This window comes from Triturus cristatus, chromosome 12 (assembly GCF_964204655.1).
Source record: "Triturus cristatus chromosome 12, aTriCri1.1, whole genome shotgun sequence".
Lineage (NCBI taxonomy): Eukaryota > Metazoa > Chordata > Amphibia > Caudata > Salamandridae > Triturus > Triturus cristatus.
In genome coordinates, this window is record NC_140595.1 from 765989015 (window position 1) to 766014401 (window position 25387).

The following is a 25387-nucleotide window of genomic DNA, read 5'->3' on the forward strand; positions in this document are numbered from 1 at the left end:
TGTCCTCAAAATAATCCAATGTGTGCATGTCACAGTAATGCCAATGTTAGGTGAAGCTATCATACAGAGTGTTTTATGCAAATTATGTCATTAGAAATGCACATTACTTATAAAAGAACAACACAACACACCTACCTGTGTCAACACTATGTAACATAGATGTGAAGTCAACAATAAGCTAACGATGGGAGATAAAAATAATGATCTTTAACATAATTGAATTTATTGGTAGTGTAAATATCTAGAGTTTATGTACCATGTCAGACACATATGACAGAAAATGAAGGAAAATGTATATCTAACTACAACAGGTTTACAGTAGTAGACTAGAATTTCTTGGTTTGTCCTGCACCACGGCCCATTAGATATTCTTTGGTATTCCTTTTAGGTCTCAAGAGTATTATGTAACATTTTGGTGAAAAAATGCACAAAACCAAAGCTAAGGTAGAAGACAAAATAGCAAAAATCTCCATGGCCACCATGTACTTGCCCTTGGTGCTGAGATAGGCTGGAATAAAAGAGAGCCAGACGCTGAGGAAGGCGAGCATGCTGAAGGTGATGTACTGAGCCTCGTTGAAGCTGTCAGGCAGTTTCCTAGCCAGGAAGGCCACTATGAAGCTTATGGAGGCCAGAAGCCCAAGGTATCCCAGCATGCACCAGAAAGCGACAGGGGAACCCTCATTGCATTCTGCGATGATAATTCCAGGTTGGGTGTGGGTGTTATATTCAGCAAAAGGGGGATTGAGAAGCAACCAAAAAACACATAGAAGAATCTGACTCAAAGTACTAATGCTAATGATCGTATAAGACAGGTTAGGCCCAACCCATTTCTTGAAGGCACTGTTGGGTTTTGTGGCATTGAATGCAATGACCACCATGATGGTTTTGGCCAAAATGCAAGCGACACAGAGAGCAAATGTGATTCCAAATGCAGCCTGGCGGAACATACATTTTTCAGCTGAGGGGTATCCAATAAAAGCCAAAGCACAGAGAAAGCACAGGATGAGAGAAAGAAGCAGCAGATAGCTAAGGTTAGAGTTGCTTGCTTTGACGACGGGCGTGTTTCTGTAATAGACAAAGATTCCAAGGATTAAAGCAGGAATCACCGATAACAAAATGCTGGTTACTGTCAGGGTAGCTCCAAAAGCTTCCTTAAATGAGAGAAAGTCTGTGACCTTTGGGATGCATCTTTCACTTTTCTTATTGGGCCACTGATCCCAGGGGCATTTGAAGCATTCAATGGAATCTGAGATATGAAATAATGAAAAGTACATTAGTGCATTGTTCTTGACCAGTCAAATGGACATGCTCATTTCTCTTACCTGTTTGGTTAGAAATCTCGTCTAGTAAGCACTGAACACACTGGAAACAGCAAATGGGCTTGCCTGGTATGGTAGCCTTTCTAAATCCAGTGGGACAGCTCGGATTGCACACAGACACAGGAACCTGGGAACAGAAAAAAAGGTCAGTAAGAGATTAATTTTCAGGCAGTATTGGTTGTTTAAAGTGCAATTAAAATGTTCAACCACTTTAATAGGCTCTGCTCTTAATGATGGTAGGCAATTGAAAGGAAGCACAAAGGAAGAGTTACTACTGGAAACCATCTGATTTGAAGGAGTTATTACCAATTTTCTAATAGCTTAGTTGCTACTAGGCTAACGATTGACTTGGGGATCTTACTTTGGTAATTTTAGCCTTGGAGACTCTCTGGGGCAGATTTATGTTTGAGTTGCGCCTCATTTACGCCGCCGTTGCGTCACTTTTGTGATGCAGCAGCGGCGCAAATCCTGCGCCATGGTGCGGGGTATATACAACGTGACGCATCTGGGAGATGCGTAACGTTGTAAAGCCCTGCGCCACATGTAGGCGTTCCAGGGCAGGTGGGGACGTTCCGGCGCAGGAACGCCTCCTAAAAGTGGCTGAGTGAAATCTACAAGACTTCACTCAGTCACTTTTGAGCCCATGCTGCGTCAAAACCCTGCGCCTGCTTGAAGCAGGCGTAAGGATTGACGCAGCTTGTGCAAATAGGGCCCCCCAGAGCATTGCTGGAGCTGCGTCAGACTTGCGACGAAACTCCAGCAATGCGCCACTTTTACGGCACAGATGCGTGACGCATCTGTGCTGTTTTTGCCCCATGGTGCACCGCATTATAAATGCGGCGCATCCATGGTGGCGGAGCCTGGGCGCAAAATAACTGGTGCATCCCTGCTGATATGCAGGGATGCGTCAGTTATTATAAATATGCCCCTCTGTACTTTACCAGTGCTAACCAGTGCTAAAGTGATTGTGCTCTCTCCTTTAAGCATGGTAAAATTGGCTTGCACCCAATTGGCACCTTCAGTTTACTTGTAGAGGGCTACTATGGGTACCACCGGCCTGTAAATTAAATGCAATTAGTGAGTCTGCAGCACTGATCGTGCTACCTACTTCAGTAGCCTTTCAAACATGTCCCAGGGCTTCAACTGCAGCCTGTGTGTGCATCGTAAACTGCCATCTCAACCTGGTGAAACAAAATGTTTGCCAGGCACAAACATTCCTTTCTAATACATATGTCACCTCAGGGAAGGCCCTTAACTTAACAGCCCATAGGGAAGGGTGTATTGTATTTAAAAAGTTGGACATTTACTTTTAAGTTTTACATGTCCTAGTAGTGAAAAACCTTAAAATTCATTTTAAACTATTACAAGGCCTACATATTCCATAGGATAACATTGGGTTGCCTTATTACTTTGATAAATGATAATCTGTGATTAGAGAGCAGGTAGGAATATTATGTTTGGTGTCACAATTATATAAATGCCACACATTGGAATATGGCATTTTCTTGTCATAACCATTTGGTGCCTACAGCATGTTTTCTGGGTCGTAAGACCAGGTGTAGTTAGCAGTGGGCTTTTGGGTATTCCTCCCAGACAGCATCACAATAGAGGGTCTGGATTTTGGCAGAATGGGCCATCAATGTCAGGTTAGAGGGTGGAGGTGTCACCTACCTCTCTTGACCTTCAAAGGCACTGGCTTAGCTCACACACAGAGGACTTTCCATTAGCCCAGTGTGCCCCTAGACAGACTGGGACCAGGGCAGGGAGGCAGGAAATTCCAGAGACCTCTATAGGGGGAAACTCAAGAAGCTTCTCCTACTTCAAAATATTAGGCATCAGGCATAAAAAGAGGAAGGACTCTTTGATCTAATCGTCAGTACACTCCTGGACCTGTGGATAATAGAAGAAGGAAACCCTGATGCCCTGCTGCTTGAGGCCTGTTGTGGTTGTCAAGAATGAAGACGGGATGGCTCCTTTCATCTCAGTGTAAAGTGACTCCAAGGGTAACCTGTCTGACGTGTTCTGAGCCACAGGGACATAACAAGCTATAGAGTCCTCACTGCATCTATCCTACTGACCTGCTGCCTGCCACTGCAACAGAACCTGCAACTGTAACTGCCGGACTGTGCTGGAGAGGGTTCTTGATACTCAAGAGGTGCCCTGCAGGTCCTGGATCCCTGGTGTAGCAAATGTTGAGATCATCCTTGAAGGAAAAGAGAAGTTGTAAAGTTTTTGGCTCTGTGAAACTGTGAACGGGCCTGTTCGCTTCAAGATTTTGCTGCCTATGCCGCTGGCCAACAGGAAGCTCCGCTGAACCCAGCTCTTCACTCTACAGCCCCCAGAGCAACGGGCGGCAAAGTGAGATCTGTACTTAGCACTGCAACATCACCAGCATGACTACCGCTTCACATCTCCAGCAATGACAGTCTGTATTCCCCACAGAATTTTTGCACTACAGCAACAATTGACACCTGGGATGCTCTTTGGACTACAGTGATAAACATCTGCAATCCTCTACCCAGTCCTTGCCACCTTCTACACCGCAAACTGGGCTCTGTGCACTTGTCATTAGAAGGTAACACTTAAAGCAGGAGTAACCTGGTCCCTGTGCTCCATCGAGTTTAGTCTGAACTTTAACAGAGTCTTGACCAGATAACTGTGAGTGGCACTTTGTTCTTTCAGGCTCTTTATTTACCTTAATTCGTTAAACCTGCAGAGTTTGTTTCTACTGATTGTATTATTGTCATTTTGGTGTCATTTCATTAATTACATTGTGCTCTATTTTTCTAAATTGGTGTGGGATTTTTCCTTTGTTGTGTTTTCACTTTATTTCTGTTTATGTGCTGCATAAATGCTTTAACATTGCCTTTTAAGTTAAGCCTGACTGCTTTTGTGGCAAGCTACTAGAGGGTTAAGCACAGGTGAATTTGATAAATTTTTTGGTTCGCCCTGAAATGAATTGTGGCTGTTGCTTGAGAAGAGCTCACACCCCCCCTCAACCGCAGCCCACTTTCTCATGGTACTGGCAAAAGAGACAGGTTAATGCTTACGTGGTGGCATGCACATATGGTGGCCTTATGTTGAAAACCTATTTAATATGGAGCGAATCCATGGACACTGACCTCAATTTGTTTCATGCTCTTGGTTTTAATTCCCTTAGGCAATTCGTTTTGGGGATTTTAGAATCTGAGTAGCTCTAGACTGCATGAACACAGAGTTAGTGATAAAATCAACACAATAATAACTCAGAGCTTGGTTGCCCAAACAAATATAGTTAAATGTGTTTAGTATAGCTGGATTATTTTTTCGGAATTTTTTCTTCTGTAATATAGACCTACTGTGCATAAGAAAGTGCTCAAAATAAGTATCCTTAAACAATGGAAAAAGCATGCATAGAACTAGTTTCAAACACACAGAAGTCTACACATTCCTTCAAATGATCAAAGGATATTAGAGTAATTAATTATTGTTAGATCTGGGGGTCTCTAGTTGGCAGAGGTAGTTACTTTGACCAAATAGGGACCCTTGCTTCTAGTCAGGGTAAAGGGGATACACACTTTAGATAACCCCTGCTCACCCTCTTGGTAGCTTGGCACGAGCAGACAGGCTTATCCCAAAGGCAATGTGTAAAGTATTTCTACCAACACTCAGAGTAACACAGTGAAAACACCACAAATGGATATTACACCAGTTTTGAAACATAAACTTGAACAAGACCAAAACGACAAAAATCCAGCATACCTAACTCAGTAAAATATCTTTAGAAAGGTTGTTGCAAAAATAAACTTGTAGAAATCAAATAGCACCAACAGGGGCTATCACAACGTCAGGACAGGGAAAAATCCAAAGTACGGTGCCACCCGCGAGGATCGCGGTGTCGGGCGCGGAGTCACACAGACCCCCGAACAACAGTACCTTGAAAAATGATGTCGTGCTGATGCACTGCGTCGAAGGAGAACAATGTAGTTTCTGGTGATGATGCGTCATCGGCGGTTCTTGTGAGTCACCCTCGGCGCTTATCGGCGCCGTAATATCAGGAGGCCGGCACTTGGCGAAGACTCGCATTGGTCACGGCCGATCGCTGCTGGTGTCAGAGGCATCGTCGGATGTAGGAGCTGCGGAGCAGGCTGGGTGCAGTGTCGTCACTTCACGCGCGGCTTCCTGGGCCTCGATGCAGGTTGCGGCGTCACAGCGGCGGCATCAACGGCGTTGGAAAACAGATTTTCTTCTTCTTCTCACTCTTGGTCAGCTCCCAACAGCAGAAAGGCCTCACACACTGTTACAGGCCCTCTTGGCAAACTGGAACTTGCAGGAAGGAAGTTCAGGGATGCTGGAGGTGAAGTCCTTTTGTGCCTGGGACTTCAGAAACAGGAGGCCAGCTCTACTCAGGTCCTTGGGGACACTTCAGAGTTACAAAGCACACAGCACAGCTCCTCTTCAAGCAGGGGGACACAGCACACAGCAGAAAGTCCATTAGTCCTCTTCCTCAGCAAACTGCAGGTCAGCCCCAGACAAACAGCAAGGGCAGCACTCCTTCTCAGTGTTCACTTTGGCAGGGATTCCTTATTGATCACAAAGTTTTCTTGTGTAAAGGTTAGGGTTTCAGCTCTGATATTTATACCCCAAAAGTCTTTGTTCTTCGTGTGTGAGGGTTCCTGGACCCAGTCCAAACCAGTTCTGGGTGCACTCTGCCAGTGCACATCTTCTTCCTTTGTGAGTGTGGGCCAGGGCCATCAGACGTACCGCAGGAGGTGGAGTCAGCATTCTGGAAGGCAGGCACATCCCTATTCAGACTCAGGTGCTACTCCTCCCACCACTCCAAACACAGATAGGTTTATTCAGCCTAGTGCTGACTCACCCAGCCTCCTGGAGCCACCCCAGCCCCTGTCATTCACAAACCAGACAGACAATTCACAAACAGGCAGAGGCACACAGAAAGGTTGAACAAGAAAATAGCCACTTTCTAAAAGTGCTATTTCCAAACTCTGAATGAAACATTTCCTAGCTATCGTAACAGAAAGTTTTAATTCTATTAAGGACTCGGAGGCGAAGATTATGCATACTCTCTTTGCTTTATTCCATACAGCAGCCATTGAAGAGAAACAAGACTACTTTTCCAATGAACCACAGGGAAACAGGTAGTCAACAAAAAAACAACCAATCACAACAATATAAGTGTCTCTATGTCCAATAAGGGCGCAGTAGTCCCAACATAGTCTGCTCTCAGTTAGGGGTGGGCGGAATTTGCGAAATCCACTTTCGCAAATTATCGTGAAAATGTTAAAAATTATCGCAAACACGCGGAAATATCGCGAAGATGCGGAAGTTTTTTTCCCGCATGTTCGCGAGATTTTCTGCATGGTTGCGGCTCGCCAATTTACCCATGCGGTTGCTCGCGAGCGCGGCCATCTTGTTTTCAGTTGTCTCGCGGTGCATGATTGCGAGAAGAAAGACGTGATCGCGCGACGCATGACGTCACTGCGGGCGCGAACTGTCGCGAGACAGCGCAAATGGCTAAAAACAATACAACATCTCATGGAGAACGCGACCGGATCAAGAAAACTTGTCGGCGAACGCAGGGATTTAGGTAAGGCGATCCGCGCGAGAATGTATTATTTTACAGCGCGAGCAAGAACCAAATTATCGCAAAGCTGCGGAATGCGGAAATTTTGACATTTTCGCGCTTTCCGCGGAACGTGAAAATGTCAAATTATCGCAATTTCTGTGAACGGAACGAAATTTTAGCCCAGGCCTACTCTCAGTGTCCCCTATTCCTCTTTCTGAGCTCCCAGTCAGTCGGAGATCCACCGTTAAGCGTCCTGTTTACCAGCATCTAATCCTAGGAGGAACAACAGGGGAACATTTAAACACGGAGAAATACCCCATGACATAACGTACAAGAATATGAGGCAGAACTGAAGCACAACACAACAAATAACTTATGCAAAAGAAATACATGAGTAACAAGCCTTGAAAGCAACAAAGCAACACAGTGTAAGACACAATGGCAACAACAATCCTCCCAAGAAGCAAAACACATTACTTACTTCCATACGGGTGGGAAATCATCTAGCAATCCCTAGGGCGGGATAATCCTCGCCTCCGAGTCCTTAATAGAATTGAAACTTTCCGTTACGATAGCTAGGACATTTTTCATTCTATGTCAGGACTGGAGGCGAGGATTATGCTAGTTCAAAGCTTGCTCACCACGAGGTGAGCCATGTCAAGCACTGGCTTAAAATAGAACCTCTGAAAGGTGGAGTCAGAAGACCAATCAGCTGCATTTAGGATATCCTCCAGATGCTCACCTAAGCCAAAGGCTTTCGAGGCCATCGCCCCCCCGAGCTGAATGGGTGTCACAGTCCCTAAGGCTAATGCCTGCCTCCTGCATGACCCACTGAACCCACCGGGCTATGGTGGGAGAGGAGACCGCTTTAAAGGGCTTCCTGGGAGCAAGGAGCAATTGCCGCTCACCGGGAGGTCTGAACTCCTCTGTCATCTACTCATAAGCCTTCAAACACCTCACCACACACAACTTAGGAGCATCTGGGAACTCCGGATAAGAAATGGTTCTGGTGTTACATTTAGTACCTCTGTGAAAAGTAAAAGTGACCCCGAGGGGAGAACATCCTGGATGTGATATCCAACACCCGGACATCCGACACAAGTCGGCACTAAATAAGACACAAAAGCATTGCCAGTTTAGCAGATAGCTGCTTGCGCGACAAAAACCTGTTCGGTTGCCAGGAAAGGAACAAGTTGAGGACTTGATTCACGTCCCAAAGCGTCGAATAACGTGGTTCTGGGGGCAAAGACAATCGGATGCCCCGAAGAAGCTTGCAGACCAGAGGGTGCTCACCAGTAGGGGGAACCATCCAGGGGCAGGTGGCCCACTGAAATAGCAGAGCAAATGGAATTGATGGATCTTTAAGCCAAACCTTCGTCCGCCAGCTGAGCTAAAAAATTAAGGATGTAAACTACATCAGCTTCCAAGGGATCGACACCCCTCCACACAAACCAACGAGACCAATGGCCCCAAGCAGATCTGTAGCGTTTGACAGTGCTGTCTGCCAATGCTTGCGACATGAGCTCGCCAGCTTTTGCCGAAAGGCAAGGGATTTCCCAGCATTGCCAGTAATCCTCTATGAGTTGCAAGGAGTTCTGCAGAACTAGAGGATGAGCTACCCCATCGGGATAGAGAAGGAGACTCGGAAACAGGGGGAGTAGGATTGGAGAATCCCAAGAAAGTTCCAGAAGAACCGGAAACCAGACTTGAGACCTCCAAAGAGGGGACAAGAGAACAATGTCCGCCCCCTGCCTCCAGACCTGAGCAGTTACCCTGGTGATCATTGCAAAAGGCGGAAACGCATAACCTTCCTCCTGACTCCAATCCTGCAGGAACGAATCCGTCGCTTCCGCTTTCGCTTCCTCCAACTGAAGAACCGGGGAACCTGGAACTCCAACCAGGAAGCAAAGAGGTCTACTGAGAAAGGACCCCAGAGCTCAGCCAAAGAGCGAAAAACTGTTGAGTGTAGTTTCCACAGACTGGAGTCTGTGAAATGACGCGACTGGAAGTCTGCAACCCGGTTGTCTCTCCCCGGAAGATACTCCGCCGTCACTGACACTTGGTGATCTAGGCAGTACTGCCAGAAACTGGCCGCGAGGTCGGAAAGAGCTTTGGACCGCGTTCCACCCAGGTGATTGATGTAACGGACCGCGGAAATGTTGTCCATTTTCAGCAGGACTGAGGAGTGAATCGTGTCTCTCGTCCAACAACGAGCCGCAAATGAGCCCGCCATGAGCTCCAGACAGTTGATATGTAACCTGCGCTCGTCTGGAGACCACAGTCTTCCGGTAGAAAAATCGTCGCATCTGGCTCCCCTACCCAGAGTGCTGGCATCCGATTCTATGACAAAATCGGGAGCGGAGCCGAAAATAGCCCGCCCGTTCCACGCCTCCATGTGTTGAAGCCACCCAGTGGATCTCTTCCCGAGCATCCACGAAAGGGACACCTTGTGAGAATAGGGACGACCTTTCCGGAGATGCAGGGCCTTGAGGCGCTGCAACGCCCGATAATGAAGGGGCCCCGGGAAAATTGCCTGAATAGAGGCCGAGAGCAAGCCAACTACCCTTGCAAGGTCTCTGAGAGAGATCTGACTCTTGGAAAACATCCTCCAAAACTCGTGGCGTATCTTTGATACCTTCCAAGAGGGGAGGCTGAGAGTGGAGAATCTTGAGTCGATCTCAAAGCCAAGAAACGTGATGCACTGAGAAGGAGAGAGCATGGACTTGGGCTCGTTTATCACAAAGCCCAGGTTCTGAAGAAGATTCACCGCCATCTGAAGATGACGCAGGAGCTTTCTGGGGCACGCCTCTATGAGGAGGAGATCGTCGAGGTAGACAATCATTCGCATTCCCCGAGCATAGAGCCACTCCCACTCCACCACCGGTTTGAAAACCTTGGTAAAACACCAAGGGGCGGACGACAGGCCAAACGGAAGCGAAACGAACTCGTACGGTTGTCCGCGCCAAAGGAACTGGAGGAAACGTCTGTGGGGGGAAACACGCAGACCACCAAATAAGCGTCTTTCAGATCGAGACAAACCATCCAATCCGCCGGACGAAGAACGTCTCAAAGGAGGTGGATACCCTCCATCTTGAAGTGGCGATAGACCAGCTGTAGTGGAGACGGAGGTCCAGGTACACACATTGCTATGTTAGCATAAGCGTCTTAGAAGTTAAAACGCCATCTTGCCACTTTTGCTGCTTTTGCACACAACACTGCAGATAGATGTTATTATATGAAAACTACTTGCTTGCCTTTCCTTCACATGGGAACGGTCTTTTGTTCACATCCCTAGATGTGCACCGTGATCTTGGTCTGAACATTGTACGTAGACACAGTCAGGACCAACAAACAATGTATGCTTTTGAATTCAGGTTGAGCGGCCCATGCTCTAGCCATAACACGCACACAGCTGCAAATATTTCTGATGCCCACCATTCCTGAGAGTACTCTAAGTCGCATGTTCTGGGTTGTCTAATCATTGGTAGCTTCGAGATGATACGGAGAGCGAATGAGACACTGATGCTAGTCGGATAGGGGATCTGGGTACTGAGGTGAGTTTTTGGTACACCACAATTCACGGAGGTCCTGGTTTCCTGCGCAGAGTTCTGTGCATGAGCAGAATCCCTGCAACATGGCGCACCTAACGTTTGGTCTTATGATTTAGACGCCTTAGTAGTGCTTATATTAGTCCACGACGCCCTCACTCTTTTTTCCGGATAGCGGGAGTGACGGTTTAGTCCTACCTAATAGTTACTCTAGAGGTTCAATCAAGCTTGTCAATTAAAAAGGTTATTCTATTTTGAACCCTTGTGCTACTGTTATAATAGATTGTTTTTCTTCTCTGTGTCCTTATGGCTGCGTTCGCTATTGCGGCGCATAGCCACGCACCTCTCCGGTGTCATTTGACGCAGTTCGAGGTGCCTGACGGTGGGATGGCTGTTATCTTTGTGGTGAGTGCCGATTAATCATATCCCTATGAGTTGTTTTACTCTTGGGTTACTATGCCGACGGTGAATGTGGACGATAGTACGTTTCACTCCTATACTCCCACGCAGGTCCCAGCGAATTATACACCATATAGGACGCAGGAGATTCCTATTTCGGCTTGGCAGCATCGTATTTGGTTTAATGGTGCCCTCCCCCACTCGGTTACACCGGTTTGTTTGGGCCCTTTGTCCATTCCAGGGGCCACTTGGCCGGTACTGGCCGGATTTACACCTCATCTTCGTTATTTGAATGCTACGGTGGATGAGGTACGTGTCCTCCATGCAGCCTTGATTACAGTACATCGGGCTTTAGTGCAATACGTTTCACGCAATGTGCAGGTAGGGGCTGTCTATGGCAGTGCTTCCCTCCGTCATCAAACGTGTTCAAGATCAACACGGTCCGGAGGCAGCGGTCGAGTTGGGAATGAGACTTGCCGGTGTGTTCCACGTAGTTGCCTCTCTCATCCTTGGTAACCTAGGGGGGGATGCGGTACACTTTCAAGTGGCGAATGGTTTAGCCCTCGTAGACGACGTCGATAAACCCCGAGAGTTGCCTAAAATTATTGCGGCGGCTTATAGAACTATAGGCCGCATTAGTTTGGGGATTAAGCCTAATATTATCATTGCAGATGTGCAGCTGCAAACTAAGGCGGGTTCGTCTCTTAAAGACGATCGTCCAGCTTTTCCTAAACAAAATTGGCGGAATAAGAAACGAGGAAAGGAGCAACAGAAACAGGGATCTCGCCCAGCGAAACCAGTACAGGGGTCTAGTGAACGCACTTATGATTTGCGCGATCGCACTAGAATAAGGTCACCTGATAGATTTCAGGTTACTGAACAATGTTCTCCTCATTCTTCACAGGAAACATCAGCCTCACAGTCCGGTGGCGGAGAAGTGGCAAGGGTCGGGGTACCCAACAAGGACGTGAGCAACCCCATCAGCCTGACGGTAAAGGCAAGCAGGACGAGATTGCACGTCAACGTCCCCCATTTCAGAAGAAGAAGGTTGCTGCACTAACAGCGAGGTATGCCACAGATAGTGAGAACGCAGCTTCGGAACCTGACATGGGCACTAACGCTGCTCGACAGCGGAGGGTACAGTAGTGCAGCAAGCACTGCGTCCATATCTGGAGGCGACAGCAACTGACACGTTCATTACTGTAGAAACTGCGGATACTAGAGAGGCTGCCCCTGACAGACTATATGACATCATCCTTTTAATTGAGTGTTGGAAACGGCCCTTTTTGCAGGGTTATCCCCAAACTTTTTGCTTCTTCCTCCTTTATTTTTTCTGACCTGTGGTTGTTGGCAATAGGACTCAGCACTTTACCACTGCTGATCAGTGCTAAAGTGCATATGCTCTCTGTATAAATTGTTATATTGATTGGTTATCCATGATTGGTATATTTGTTTCACCTGTTAGCCCCTAGTAAAGTGCATTGCGTGTGCCAGGGCTGGTGATTCAAATGCTACTAGTGGGCTGCAGCACTGATTGTGCCACCCACAGGAGTAGCGCTAAAATGATGTCTTAGGCCTGCTTGCAGTGCCTATGTGCAGTCCAGGACTGCCATGTCGACCTGGCCAGTGCACCCACTGACCAGGCCTTATCCTTCCCTTTCTGTACATGTCAGGCATCCCTATGGTGGCCCTAGGTACCCCCCTGGGCTGGGTGCAGTGTATCTGAAAGGTAGGGCATGTACTGAGGTGTGTAACATGCCCTGGTAGTGAATTACAGCCATTTTCGTTTTTCACTGCTGAGAGGCTATCTTGCCCATAGGATAGAATGGGGAAGGCTGTTTACATGCCTATCTTCCCATAAGGGCAAGATAGAAAATCCAAGTTTGGTATCTCTGTGTTCAGAATTTAATTATACATCGTTTTAGCAAGATGGTTTTTAAATTCACTGTGTGAGAATAGCACTTTTTAGAAAGTAGCTATTCTCCTGTTTAACCTTCCTGTGTGCCTGTGTGCTGGTTGGCTGAAGGGTGTCATGTGAAGGGCTAGGTGGCTCCAGGAGCCTGGATGAGTCAGCAGCAGGGTGAATAGGGAGATCTGCTTTAGATGGGTGGGAGGAGTAGTCCCTGGGTTTGAATAGGGCTGTCCCTGCCAAACACAAAGCTGGCTCCACCCCCTGCTGGCCAGGCTGAGGACTCTGCCTCTGCTGGCACAAAGAAGGCTCCACCTCCTGCTGAGCGTCTAACGACCCTGCCCCTCACTCTGAAAGGAACCAGGTGCTCCAGAGCAGAGCACACCCAGGAACCGGTTTGAGCAGGGGAATCCCCCCACTGGAACAAAGAGAGACAAAGGCTTGGAGGGGTATAAGAAGAGGACCCCAGACACCTAAACTTTAGATCACTTTGGAACTAAGAAGAAACCTCTGCCAAGGAGAAAGCTGGAAGAAACTGAAGAGGAGAAGACTGCCTGCTTGCTGTTTTGCTTTGCTGCCAAGGAGAGGGGAAGGACTTTGCTGTGTCCCCTTCTTTTGATTCTGATCTCCAAGGGCCTGAGAAGAGCTGGCTCCCTGTTAAGAAGTCCCAGGAACAAAAGGACTTCACCACCAGCTCCCCTGGAACTCTGCTGAGAGAGTTCTGACCTGCCTTGGAGGGCTTGCCCAGTCTTGGGGCTTCAGGAGGTCGTTTTGCTGTGTTGAGGGAGCTGGGAAGCAGAAGCGTGAACAAGAGTGACTGGTACCCAGCGCATCATCCGATTGCGTGTCGCAAGACGAGAGTGCGTGGAAAATTTCATCGCGGCACCATCGCAACACGCAGGGTCTCCGCATCGCCGAGTGCGTCGAGCATCGTCCCGAAGCGTGAAGCTTCCTGCCATTGCGAGGGTTGTCGCAGAACCAGTTTGCGGGCCGCACCACTGCCGGTGCGTGAAAAGTCTCCAATCGCTGCGTGCGTCGACGCAGAGTCCCGTTCCGTGGCGCATCGAGAGTTGCGGCGCCGGAAGGCAACGCTGCGCCACGCATCGCACCACATCGAAGAGTGTCGCATCGAACCTGTGCGTGAAGCTTCCCCCTAAGAAACCTACGCAACGAAAGCCAAAGGTATCGCATCCTCCCCCTACAGATCGGAGCCGGCGCATCCACCTCTGCTGCGTGAAGCAGGGCTGCTGCAAAGCCTCCCCAGGATCTCAGGAGCATCGCATCGCCTTTGCCATCTTCCTTGTTATAGCTTTTGGGAACCTTATCGCAACTACAGGTACTGTTGGGCACGAAAGTGTCGCATTTTGTGCATTGAGAGTCGCATTGTGCAGGACACTGACTTTGACATCCTGGAGTACTTTCTGCAAACTCTTGAACTATCCTTAAAGTAACCTTTTTGAATTATATGTTGGTTTGTCTGTAGTATTTGGTCTTGTGAAGTTTTTAGTAAAGATACATTATTTTTCTAAAACTGGTGCGGAGTAAATCTGTGGTGTTTTCACTGTGTTACTGTGAGTGTTGGTACAAATACTTTACACATTGCCTTTGATAGCCTAGACTGCTCAGGCCAAGCTACCTAGAGGGTGAGCAGGGGTTATCTTAACAGTGTATCCCCCTTTCCCTGACTAGAAGCAAGGGTCCCTACTTGGACAGTGGTACCTACCCTGCCAACTAGAGACCCCCAGATCTAACATTGAGGGTGACATACAACATACAATACAAGGGATTTTTGGGATAATCTGACCTCTACATATGACATTCTATTGGCAGAGGTGGACTGGCACCCAGCTTTCGTTTTGACTGCTCCTAGAGGGGAGGAGGTAATCCTCCCATCTTTCGCGCACACTGTGCCAAAGGATCATGCTCAGAAATTTGCTCAAGAGTGGGCCCAGGTGCTTGCTCCAACTGTGTACCGTACGCAGGTTGGGTGGGCTAAATTGTCGACAAGCCATGAGATTACTTTACGGTCTCTGCCCCAGCCGCAACCCCAATATCCCATGCGCCGCGAGGCTAGATCTCACATCGCAGAAATCCTTGAACAATTGGAATATCAAGGTGTTATTGAAACCTGTGTGTCACCGATGAATAATCCTCTATTCACTGTAACTAACCCTGATGGGTCGTACCGCCTAGTTTTGGATTACCGGCATTTAAACTCCCATTGTCGGACTTGTGCTGTACAGAATACCCACAGTTCCGCCCTCAATGATAGTCTCGTGCAAAAAAGGTTTAAGACCACACTTGACATATCTAATGGCTTTTTCAGCCATAATCTGTCCTCTATTAGTAGACAGTGGACAGCCTTTACTTCAGGCGACAAACAAAAACAGTTTAAGAGATTAGCCATGGGCTATAAAAAAAGCCCTGGCATCTTTGCCAAACGTGTAGTCTCTCTGTTAGAGAGCATTGACCCTGATGCGTACTCGTATGTTGATGATATCTATCTCACAGACAATGAATTATGGCTGTATCGGGTTGACCGCATCATTGTTATGTTTGCGGACTTCGGTTATAAATTCAACTTTGCGAGGTCTCACATTGCAGAGTAAACAGTGTTGTTTTTGGGCTACGAGCTCAATAATGAAGGTCGAGGATTAGCCTCTCACTTGGAGAAGTGCGCATGTTTGCGTTCTCCGACATCGCTGAAGAAACTACAATCTCTGCTGGGTTTTCTAAATTTCGGGCGTACTTACATTCCCGGTTCTGCCCAGCGTATCAAGCCTCTATATGCCTTGGTACAACCTAATTTTTCCAAATCGAGCTGGCTGCCAGAGCATTCAGCTATCTTGCACTCTTTGCAGGCTGACCTTCTTGCTTCGAAATACTTACTGACACATGATGCCCACACTAACCTGGTAATACGAATTGTGCCCGGCACAGTAGGTTTCACGTACTTAACGTTCAATGAGGGCAATACAGTCCCCATTGCTTACAAATCACACCTGTACACTTTGGCTAAAATGCGCTTTTCCACGGTCGAAAAAGTTTTAACTGCAGTGCAGATGGCGATTCTTAAAGAGAGAGCGCTGTCACAAGGGAAATGCATTTTGGTTGTCACATCGTATCCTGCTCTTGAGGCAGTGACGAAAGCCAGTGTACCTAATTCTAAAGCTTTGCAATCCCGTTGGATACAATGGGCCACTTCCTTGACATCACCAGATGTCACATACATCTGTAATGCCTCATTGCAGACTCAGGAGTACTTGCAGTATGAATTCGTTCATCCCGCTCCTCTGTCATTGTGCCCACTTGAGGATTACCGTTGTGTCATATACACAGATGGTTCTGCGCAACCGGCTACGGAATCAAAGCATGCTTATTCAGCGGCCTGCGCAATTGTGGCTAGTACTTTCGCGAATGGTGAATTCAAGGCTGATGTCGTGCATACGCAGTCATTGGTTGAGTGTACCGCGCAGTTGGCAGAGCTACGTGCTCTTGTGCTTGCGCTGGAGTTTGCTGATCCACGGGTTACAACTCTTATAGTGAGTGACTCATTTTGCTGTGTTCAGTCTTTTAATGACAATTTATTCTTTTGGTCTCCAAATGAATATCGTGATTCCAAGGGTAGCACAATTAAGCATAAAATGCTTTGGGTTAGAGTGGCAGAACTTAAACAGAATCTGCCTCCCGTGAATGTGATTCACACACTTGGGCACCAGTGAGTTGGTGTCTCCACGCTGTCGGGAACAGCTTAGCTGACGAAGCAGCGAAAACTGCAGTGGCAACATATCTAGTAGCAGCAGTTACAAGATCCAAAAGTAAGATTGATGATGACATCTTGGCAGCTATTGCTGCAACGGAGAAGGGAAGTAATTACCCTATATGTTTCCCTTCACGGTACTCTTATCATTTAAGTCCTGATAAAGTTCCCTATGTGAGAATTAACGACGTTGGTGACAGGTTGATTCCCAACGCGGACTGCAGACTTTCCTTGATAATAGCGTCTCACAAAGGTATGGCCTCTGCCCATGCCGGCATTTCAGCGACTGTTACTCTTTTACAACAACGTTACTGGTGGCGCGGATTGTATAAACAAACTCGTGCTTATGTTCTTAATTGTGACATTTGCCAGAATATTAAACCTTCGACTGCTACGCGCCCACCACAAACGCAGTTGTACATATCTAATAAACCACTTGGGTATGTTTATTTAGATCACTGCGGTCCTTTCTCTTCTGATACTGAGTATAAGTACATCTTAGTTGCAGTAGATTCATGCACACGTTTTCTTTGGGTATGGCCACAAAGGAGTGCTGATGCTCGAACTGTCATCAGGGATTTGCGTGTCTTTGTGGGAATCTTTGCATGTGGAACCTTTCATTCTGACCAAGGTCCTGCGTTCGCCTCTAAGGTGTACAAAGGAGCCATGCGATCCTTGGGGGTCCAAGTCAAATTTTCGTCTCCATACCGGCCTGAGGGCAATAGTGTTGTGGAACGGATGAACCATGACTTAGAGCAATCCCTGACAGCTAGGGTTTTAGGCACTGGCAGGAACTGGTTAGCCCATCTCTATAACGTACAACGTGCACTTAATAATCTCCCTAGAAGGTCTCTGGGTGGGTGGACCCCATACAAAATGCTCTTTGGCATAAAGATGTTTTTCCCGGACCTTGATGGTCTAGACATGGCGGCGTCAGCCGCACCCTTTGACGTAGATGATCACTGTGCTGTATTACAGAATCTACAAGAGACCTGAGACAGTCTTGCAAAAGAACACTTGCCCTCCACAACTGATGCTGCGCTTCAGATTCCGGTAGTCGGCTGGCTACATCGAGTTGGTGACCTGGTCCGTGAGAAGCTGGAGAACAAGAAGGAGTTCAGCCCCTCTTATCGTGCACCAGTACCAGTGCTTGGCATGCAGGGTACAAGAACAGTCATTTTACCTCCACTTCCTGGTCGCAAGGATAACAGGTGCATCTCCATTGACAATGTCAAACTACAGCGAGTGGCTGATTCTTCTTAGTATGACTCTAGCGGTCTCTTGTCCAGCGATGCTGAGAAATTCTGTTTTGGCTCCGGCAAATACCAACAGGCCTGACATTGCCATCGAGATGCATACAGTTACTAATCCCTTGTTGCCTCCACCGGCTGGTGATCAATCTGAAGATACTGACTATGCTTATCCCACAGATGTATCATTGCCTGGTTTACAATCAACTGCAGTTGACCAGTCACGATTTTCATTTGATACTAACTCTATGACTTCCAATCCCCCATCAAAAGTTACTATTTTTGCTGCTTGGTTTAAAAGACATTTTTTAATTCCCCCCTGGACTTACATTTGGCTGTTGCTCATATGTATCTTTTTGTTTATATCCATTGGATTTGTGTTGGTATTTTTTCGTCTTGTAAATGGACACTATCTCACCAAAAGATCTACAATTAGACTAATTGATGGAACTTTGGCCCCCCACTCCTCATCGCACATCATGAAAAGGGACCAGACTTTTTTGAATATTACTGCCTGGCCTGTGTTGGATGGGATTGTGTGGGATGCTGTTCAATTTCAAATTCATGGTCCTACAGAGGTGATTAATGTCCCAAATGTTCTTCGTGTTTCTATGGGTGATATTGTGAAACAAAACATCCGCTCTGATGATTGGGACGTCCAGGCCATAGAGGCACTGTTTTCTGATTTGAAATATTATGCTGCCTTTGATGCTGAAGATTTGTATTTAGACACGGCTAATTAGGGGGAGCTGTTTTGCTACCAACACTATGGTAATCACTTCCTACATAAAGCCAATACATTTAGAACTTTTGTTAATTATACGCAATGGGAACATTGTAAGGCGCCAATTGAAGGCAGCTCTAAAACTTTAGTGAGCAAAGTTACATATTTTACGGATTTCAGTGAATCTGACCCTGAAGCATTTTACTTTAAATTAGCTGTAGAGCCAGCTTCTAAAGTTAGACTGACTTCGACTAAATTGTTATATTCCAAATCCTTTATGTATGAGTTGACTATAAGGGGTTATGAGCTAGGGAAAGATACCATTGATCTTAAATCACTTTGGTGTTCTAAACCATGGCAGGTACAAGGAACGGAGTCTCTGCATCGTGCTTGCCTTATCCCAAACCACATGTTATTTTTGAATTCTACCATTTTTCAAACTACCTGCTTTGGATTGGCTACTTCTAAAAAGATTAATTCCCCATCTATTCCTGATCTGGATGCTTACCCAAGATGGGATAATCACACAGATCTGTCCCTTGAGACGTTGCCGTCATATATTACTAACACATCCTTCAACATTTCCAATTTAAATCGTGAAGGATGGTTGATATAGCAGAAGAGCTTGGATTCCTGTCAACATCGTTTTCTGGGTCTATACCCTGGATATACATAGGTTAGAGTGGACCCACGCTTTGAATCTTCCCATTCGGTTACTACCTATTCAGTAGGGAAGTTATGTCAGAACTGGCTGCAACATTCCACCTTGGCATCTGTTATACTTCATTTATCAAAATTACATGACAAAATGGATTTGAATGATTTTGTTAAGGGTCCTGTGGGTGGCAGGTCCAAAAGATGGGTATATGCTATTCATAACGAAGTTTGGAAATTATCGCAAATTGAAGTGGCCTCCAGATTGAGAGCTATTGATCAAGCGAATTTTGAAAAGGTGCTAGCTGTTATCGATAATAGCATTAACACCCTTTCTTCCAGAATTTACACATTAGATAATATTGTTTCATCTGTTGTGGATATTGTACAGGAAGATATGTCTGTTTTATATCATGGCCAAAATCAATTCCGTTTGATAATGTAGTTTGCATGAACTTTGCAAATGTTGAAGGCTGGGAAAGTTCCCTGGGACTACATAAATACATGTTCTTTATTCCTGCCATTTAATCTGACTGCAAAACAACAGTTCATGTCCATGAAAGATGCAACATACTCATTACTGCATATTGAAAAGTTGTAACCTTTGCCTTTCTCTGTGGCCGAATTGAACTCTGCTGTGTGGCTTATCCACGGGTTAATCAGCTTGCCATTTCCTGTGTTTAAGTTCAGTTCCTGTATGAAACATTATGCCCTAGGCAGATATGAACCATTGGATACTGCTTTTCTGCATGAAGTTTGGTCACTCCCATTTACATACAGATGCATGAGAGAAGGTAAACAGGTTTATTTGAAAGGTGAGGAATGTGCTTCCTCACCTGATCACTCAGTAGTCTGTAGGCACATCCAATTGCATGGTGCATGCAATGTTCAGGCACCGAATTTAGCTTGCGTTCTGAAAGGGATTCCAGTGCCAGCTAGTATGCCCACTTTTACATTGTTAGCTAATGGTAGTTATTTGCTTTTAAATAATGAGGCTTGCTGCGGGATGCTAGTGGGAATTCCCTACATTGTGACTGTTTCACAACGAGTAGTCAGCTGTAAAAATGTCCTTTTCCCGCCCCCGCATGGGAGGCTGGATGTATCCATCTGGCCTTCCATCCCAACCTTGAAAGCAGAGTTCAACAAGATGAGCAGAATAAGGGCTCTATTGTCTCAAAAAGAAGTCGCTCTGACTTTCTCCCGTGAAACATTTGTCCTGCGTGCGCATGCGCTTTTGAATACTGATCTCCCCCTTCACTTCGGTGCTCTGATTAACACTATATTCAATGCCTCGTCAACAACTGGCTTGGCGCATTTTTTCAAAGTTGTGGGCTCCGGCCTCGTGACCTCTTTCCAAACAATCTTTGGTGTGATACCGGCATTTTTTCATTCTATTTTTTCCAGCGTCTTCGGCGGGCTCCCGTTAATTCTCGCCCTCACGGCTGGTGTGCTCCTGTTGGTCTGCTTGCTGCGCAATGGCTGCACAATATGTGTCACACGACAGCCTGCCCCAGCTGCTCCATCTTCGTAACCGGATGCTTGAATATTATGGAACATTGCCACTAGCCACTTTAAGCATAGCCTATGGATTTTCCTTCCGGTTTTCTTACTTTACTTGCGTGCAACCTGTTTTTCATTGCCTAGATTGTCCCTTCGAATGGGCTCTGGATTTGTGCCTGTCGAACTCGGTGTCTCCTGCCCCGGATTATGATCGACTGATAAGTCCCTTAGTGGCTCATGAGTTGGACTGTTCTGGTAGCAGGATTATGGCCTGTGGAGCGGCACATGGAGTCCTAGGGAACTGGAACATATATACGGCAGCCTATGACTTCTTGGCGAGAAGTTACATTGAGGAACACGCAAGTTGCCCTCTGATTGTGCTAGAGGCTCCAATTATTGAGGAACATGTATGTTCATTTATTTTGTTAGACTGGATGGTGAATACTTTTACCAAACATTATAATGACTTCCTCTTGGAGGCTGTCGCTACTTATTGTGCTTACGCGTTGATGGATTAACTTGGAAGTCGACCCACTTCCGTTATTTAAACTACACTTTTTGAGTTTTTCTTTTTTCTTTTTTTGATTCGCTATTTAGGCTGTGCTGAGCCTTTGCGAGAGATTATTTCAAACGTTTTTTCTTTTTTTCTTTTTTCCATTTTTATGCTGATTTTTTGAACTTTCACTGCCATTTATATGGATTTACAATCCATGCACTTGGTTCTGTCACTGTCGAACTTGAACTCTGCGTTCCTAAATTGTATCCCTATTTGTTCGTGGTCTGATCAAGGGGGGGTGTAGTGGAGACGGAAGTCCAGGTACACACATTGCTATGTTAGCATAAGCGTCTTAGAAGTTAAAATGCCATATTGCCACTTTTGCTGCTTTTGCACAAGACACTGCAGATAGATGTTATTATATGAAAACTGCTTGCTTGCCTTTTCTTCACATGGGAACGGTCTGTTGTTCACATCCATAGATGTGCACCGCGATCTTGGTCTGAACACTGTGTGCAGACACAGTCAGGGCCAACAAACAATGTATGCTTTTAAATTCAGGTTGATCATCCCACGCTCTAGCCATAACACGCTCACAGCTGCAAATATCTGAAATTCAAGCGCCTTTAATATTGCAGTTTGCATGCATGAGATACTCACTTTGGAGAATACTTTTCCAGACACAGAGCAAAGCTGATCCTGTGATGTGATTCACCTAAGCTGATATTTATGGTATGGGGTTCCCCATTCAAACCTAGAGACCTTCTATTAGTTTACTAATACCAGCTTACTAGCTAAGGGAGGGTGGTTGTATTCCACTAAAATTTGTAACATTATTTCTCCCTTCATTTTATATGGTATTGTAACTATGCTGATGGTTTTATTCCTAATCATTTGTCTGCTTATATTAGCCAAAGTACTGCATCTTAGGACACGTAGTTTATAAAATAAACATTTAAAACTTTACTGTGTCTTTGATTACTCTTGTTGTGGACTGATATGAGAATAATAACGAACAGGTATTTCTGATTCCCACCATTCCTGAGAGTACGCTAAGTCGCATGTTGTGGGTTCTCTAATCTTTGGTAGCTTCGAGATGATACGAAGAGCGAATGAGACACTGATGCTAGTCAGATAGAGGTTCTGGGTACTGAGGTGAGTTTTTGGTACATCGCAATTCACTGAGGTCCTGGTTTCCTGCGCATAGTTCTGTGCATGAGCGTTTCCCCCATCCGGCTTGTCCACTAGAAACAGATTGCTGACAAAGCCCCGAGGGTGAAGTGACGTAGGCACTATGGCACCCTTCTCCAGAAGCGCAGAAACCTCCTCGTCTACCAGAACTGATTCCTGTTGAGAAAAAACTATGGGGTGGGGTCTGGTTTGTTGGTAAGGGGCACCCAGATACTCTATGTGGAAACCGCGTACAGTCTGGAGCACCCACTGATCCCCTATGACAGAAGTCCAAGCCTGGGAAAAATTCCCCAGCCGCCCCCCAATTTTTAAGAGGGAAGAAGGAATGACACTCACCAGAGGAAGAGGTTGCTGCCGCATGGAATCCTCGTCCTTTCCCTCGATGACTCCTGGTGGGGTAGAAATTACCAAATCGACCTTGGTCCTGGTATTGACCTCTGGAGCCTTGACCTCTAGATTGGTGGTTGGAACCTCGGCCGGTCGAGCGGCTTCTACCTCGACCGGCCCCTCTGAAAACCCGGGGAAAATACTTTTTAATGGTGTATTGCGCCCTATCCAAAGACGTAAAGGTGTTTACGAATTTGCCCAATTCTTTTATGAACGGGTCACCAAAGAGACCACCTTGTGCAACAGGACCTGCTTCAGATTCTGCCAAGTCCCCCAACTTGGGATCTACTTTGATTAGCAACAAACATCGTTGCTGGGTGGATAACTAGCAGTTTGCGTTTTCTAAGAACACAATGGCCCATTGAGCCCAACCGGAAAGACCATCAGGAGAGATGAGTGAGCTTGAAGTTTTAGCCTCCTTGGCCATATCCAGAACCTTTATTAACGGGCCCAGGACATCCAGGAGCTTGTCCTGACAGGCCCTCCATGACCGGTCGATCCCTTTCTAAGGGTCACGGATGAATTTCTGTAGGAAAGTCGCCATATGAGGGTCTATTTCCGGGGTGAGCGCGACATTGTCAGCTAAAGAGGGCCGGGGACACTTGGCCCGGAGGCAGTTACGCACGTCTTTCTCCAGAGGCTTGCGGATGTGCAAGCCACATACTCCACAACCTTATCCGCGGGGGCCCAGTCGGACGAACGCGGGTCGATGATCTCGTCCAGATCAAACATGTCTGAGGCAGGCGGCGGGTCAGCAGGTGTGGGCTGAGAGGGGCCAGGCGATGCACCATCGGGGCCCGACGTGTCGTGGCCGGTCGGCACAGGAACTCTAGGAGTCGGTAATGGCTGAGTAGCCAAAAAGCCTTTTTGAGGCGAGCAAACACGTCAGCATCCATCCCAGCCTCCCGTGGGTGCTTGGCTGGGGGCGGAACAGTAACCAGAACCGGCATTTGCGATGCTAGGGCCGCCCCTTGTGGCGTAGGGGCCAGAGGAAGCGTGGTAAGGTGCGCCAGGGCCTCATCAATTTTCTGTGTGAGCTGCTCTTCTAGGGGGGACATAGCCTCCCCCACCGCCCTGTAGATGGACTGGTCAACCACGTCGTAGAACTCACCATCCCACTGGAGGTCGGACAGGGCATTGTCACCTCCCTGGTAGTCGTCATCCTCATATCCATACTCCATAATTGTGCAGAGTAGGTAGGGAATGCACAAAACAAGATGAGTATATATATATATATATATATAGATAACAAGCCTGGGTGTCAGACTGGGCTGCCGTGTAAACGTACAGCTAGACAGGACTGGGTGGCAGCCAAAGATAGGAGAGCAGAGCTCTGGACATGGAGGGGAAGACCCCTTAACTGGGCACAATGAGTCTGGTGTAAAAAACAGTGCAGGAAAAGTCACCCACAAGCTGGCCTGTGCTCAGTGCCCACAAGCGCTAACACGCGCTAAATTTAGCTCTCACGAGCAAATTTCATTACAGGACTCCGTTGAGTGCCATGGAGCGTAGACGCGGACCGCAAACAGAGACTTAAGCAACGGTCACGCAAATACCCCCAACGAGGTTCTCTGCCTCAGGGCCCGCACAAACCCTTCAGGGAATTAATGCGCACCCCATATGACAGGCCGCACATGCCCCGTGCCGGCGGGAGGGCCGTGACCGCGTAGGAGCGAGAACTCTCCCGCAGTCCCTGACAGACGCACTTGTCCCATCAGCACCAAGGGCCGCCGAAGCGGTGACAACAAAGAAAACCCGCAAGGCAACCGCCGTCAAAGCAGAGCGGTAAGTGAAACACAAGCAGTGAGGCTATATTATCAACAACAGCGTAGCAAGCGATAGCGAAAAAGCATCAATATTCAAATTAGGCAAGCACGTGGCGGTGCCACAACCGATTTCTTAACACAAACGCATTTGACAAGAAGGAAACAAGGAAGCACTTATCTCGGCTGTGCAGCGGCGAAGAAAGAGGAAAAGGGGACACTGAGAGCAGACTATGTTGGGACTACTGCACCCTTATTGGACATAGAGACACTTACATTGTTGTGATTGGTTGTTTTTTTGTTGACTACCTGCTTCCCTGTGGTTCATGGGAAAAGTAGCCGTTTCTCTTCGATGGCTGCTGTATGGAATAAAGTGAAGAGAGTATGCATAATCTTCGCCTCCAGTCCTGACATAGAATTTAAAAACCATCCTCCCTAAAAGATGTGTTATTAAATTCTGAGTACAGGGATACCAGATTCCAAGTTTCTATCTTGCTGCTATGGTAAGATATGCAGGTAAACATGTTACACAACATTCCCTATTCTGACCTATGGGCAAGATAGCCTTTCAATAGTGAAAAACGAAATTGGCAGTATTTCAGTATCAGGACATGTTACCCATACTTGTACATGTCCTCCTTTTCACCTACACTACATACTGCCCAGTGGGGTACCTTGGGACTAACATAGGGGTGTCCTATGCATAAGAAGAATGGAAGGGTCAGGCCTATCAAGTTGTACACTGGCCAGTTCAACATGGCAGTTAACAAGCACTGCGGTGGCAGGCCTGAGACACCATCTTAGGGCTACTCCTGTGGGTGGCACAATCAGTGCTGCAGGCCCACTAGTAGCATTTGAATCACCAGCCCTGGCACACTCAGTGCACTTTATTAGGGACCTACTGGTAAAACAAATATGCCA

General features: G+C 46.8%; 1 protein-coding gene across 1 annotated transcript in view; it reads right to left on the reverse strand.

The window, feature by feature from the left end:
* Positions 1 to 326: 326 nt before the first annotated feature.
* Positions 327 to 25387, reverse strand: part of LOC146782766 (extracellular calcium-sensing receptor-like) — a 90381-nt gene continuing 65320 nt past the window's right edge. Inside the window, exons 5-7 of the mRNA XM_085637239.1 lie at positions 18814 to 18822; positions 1323 to 1446; positions 327 to 1246 (exon numbers count right to left, since the gene is read on the reverse strand). Coding sequence (XP_085493365.1) covers positions 327 to 1246; positions 1323 to 1446; positions 18814 to 18822 — 1053 coding nt within the window. The remainder of the gene's footprint in view (positions 1247 to 1322; positions 1447 to 18813; positions 18823 to 25387) is intronic.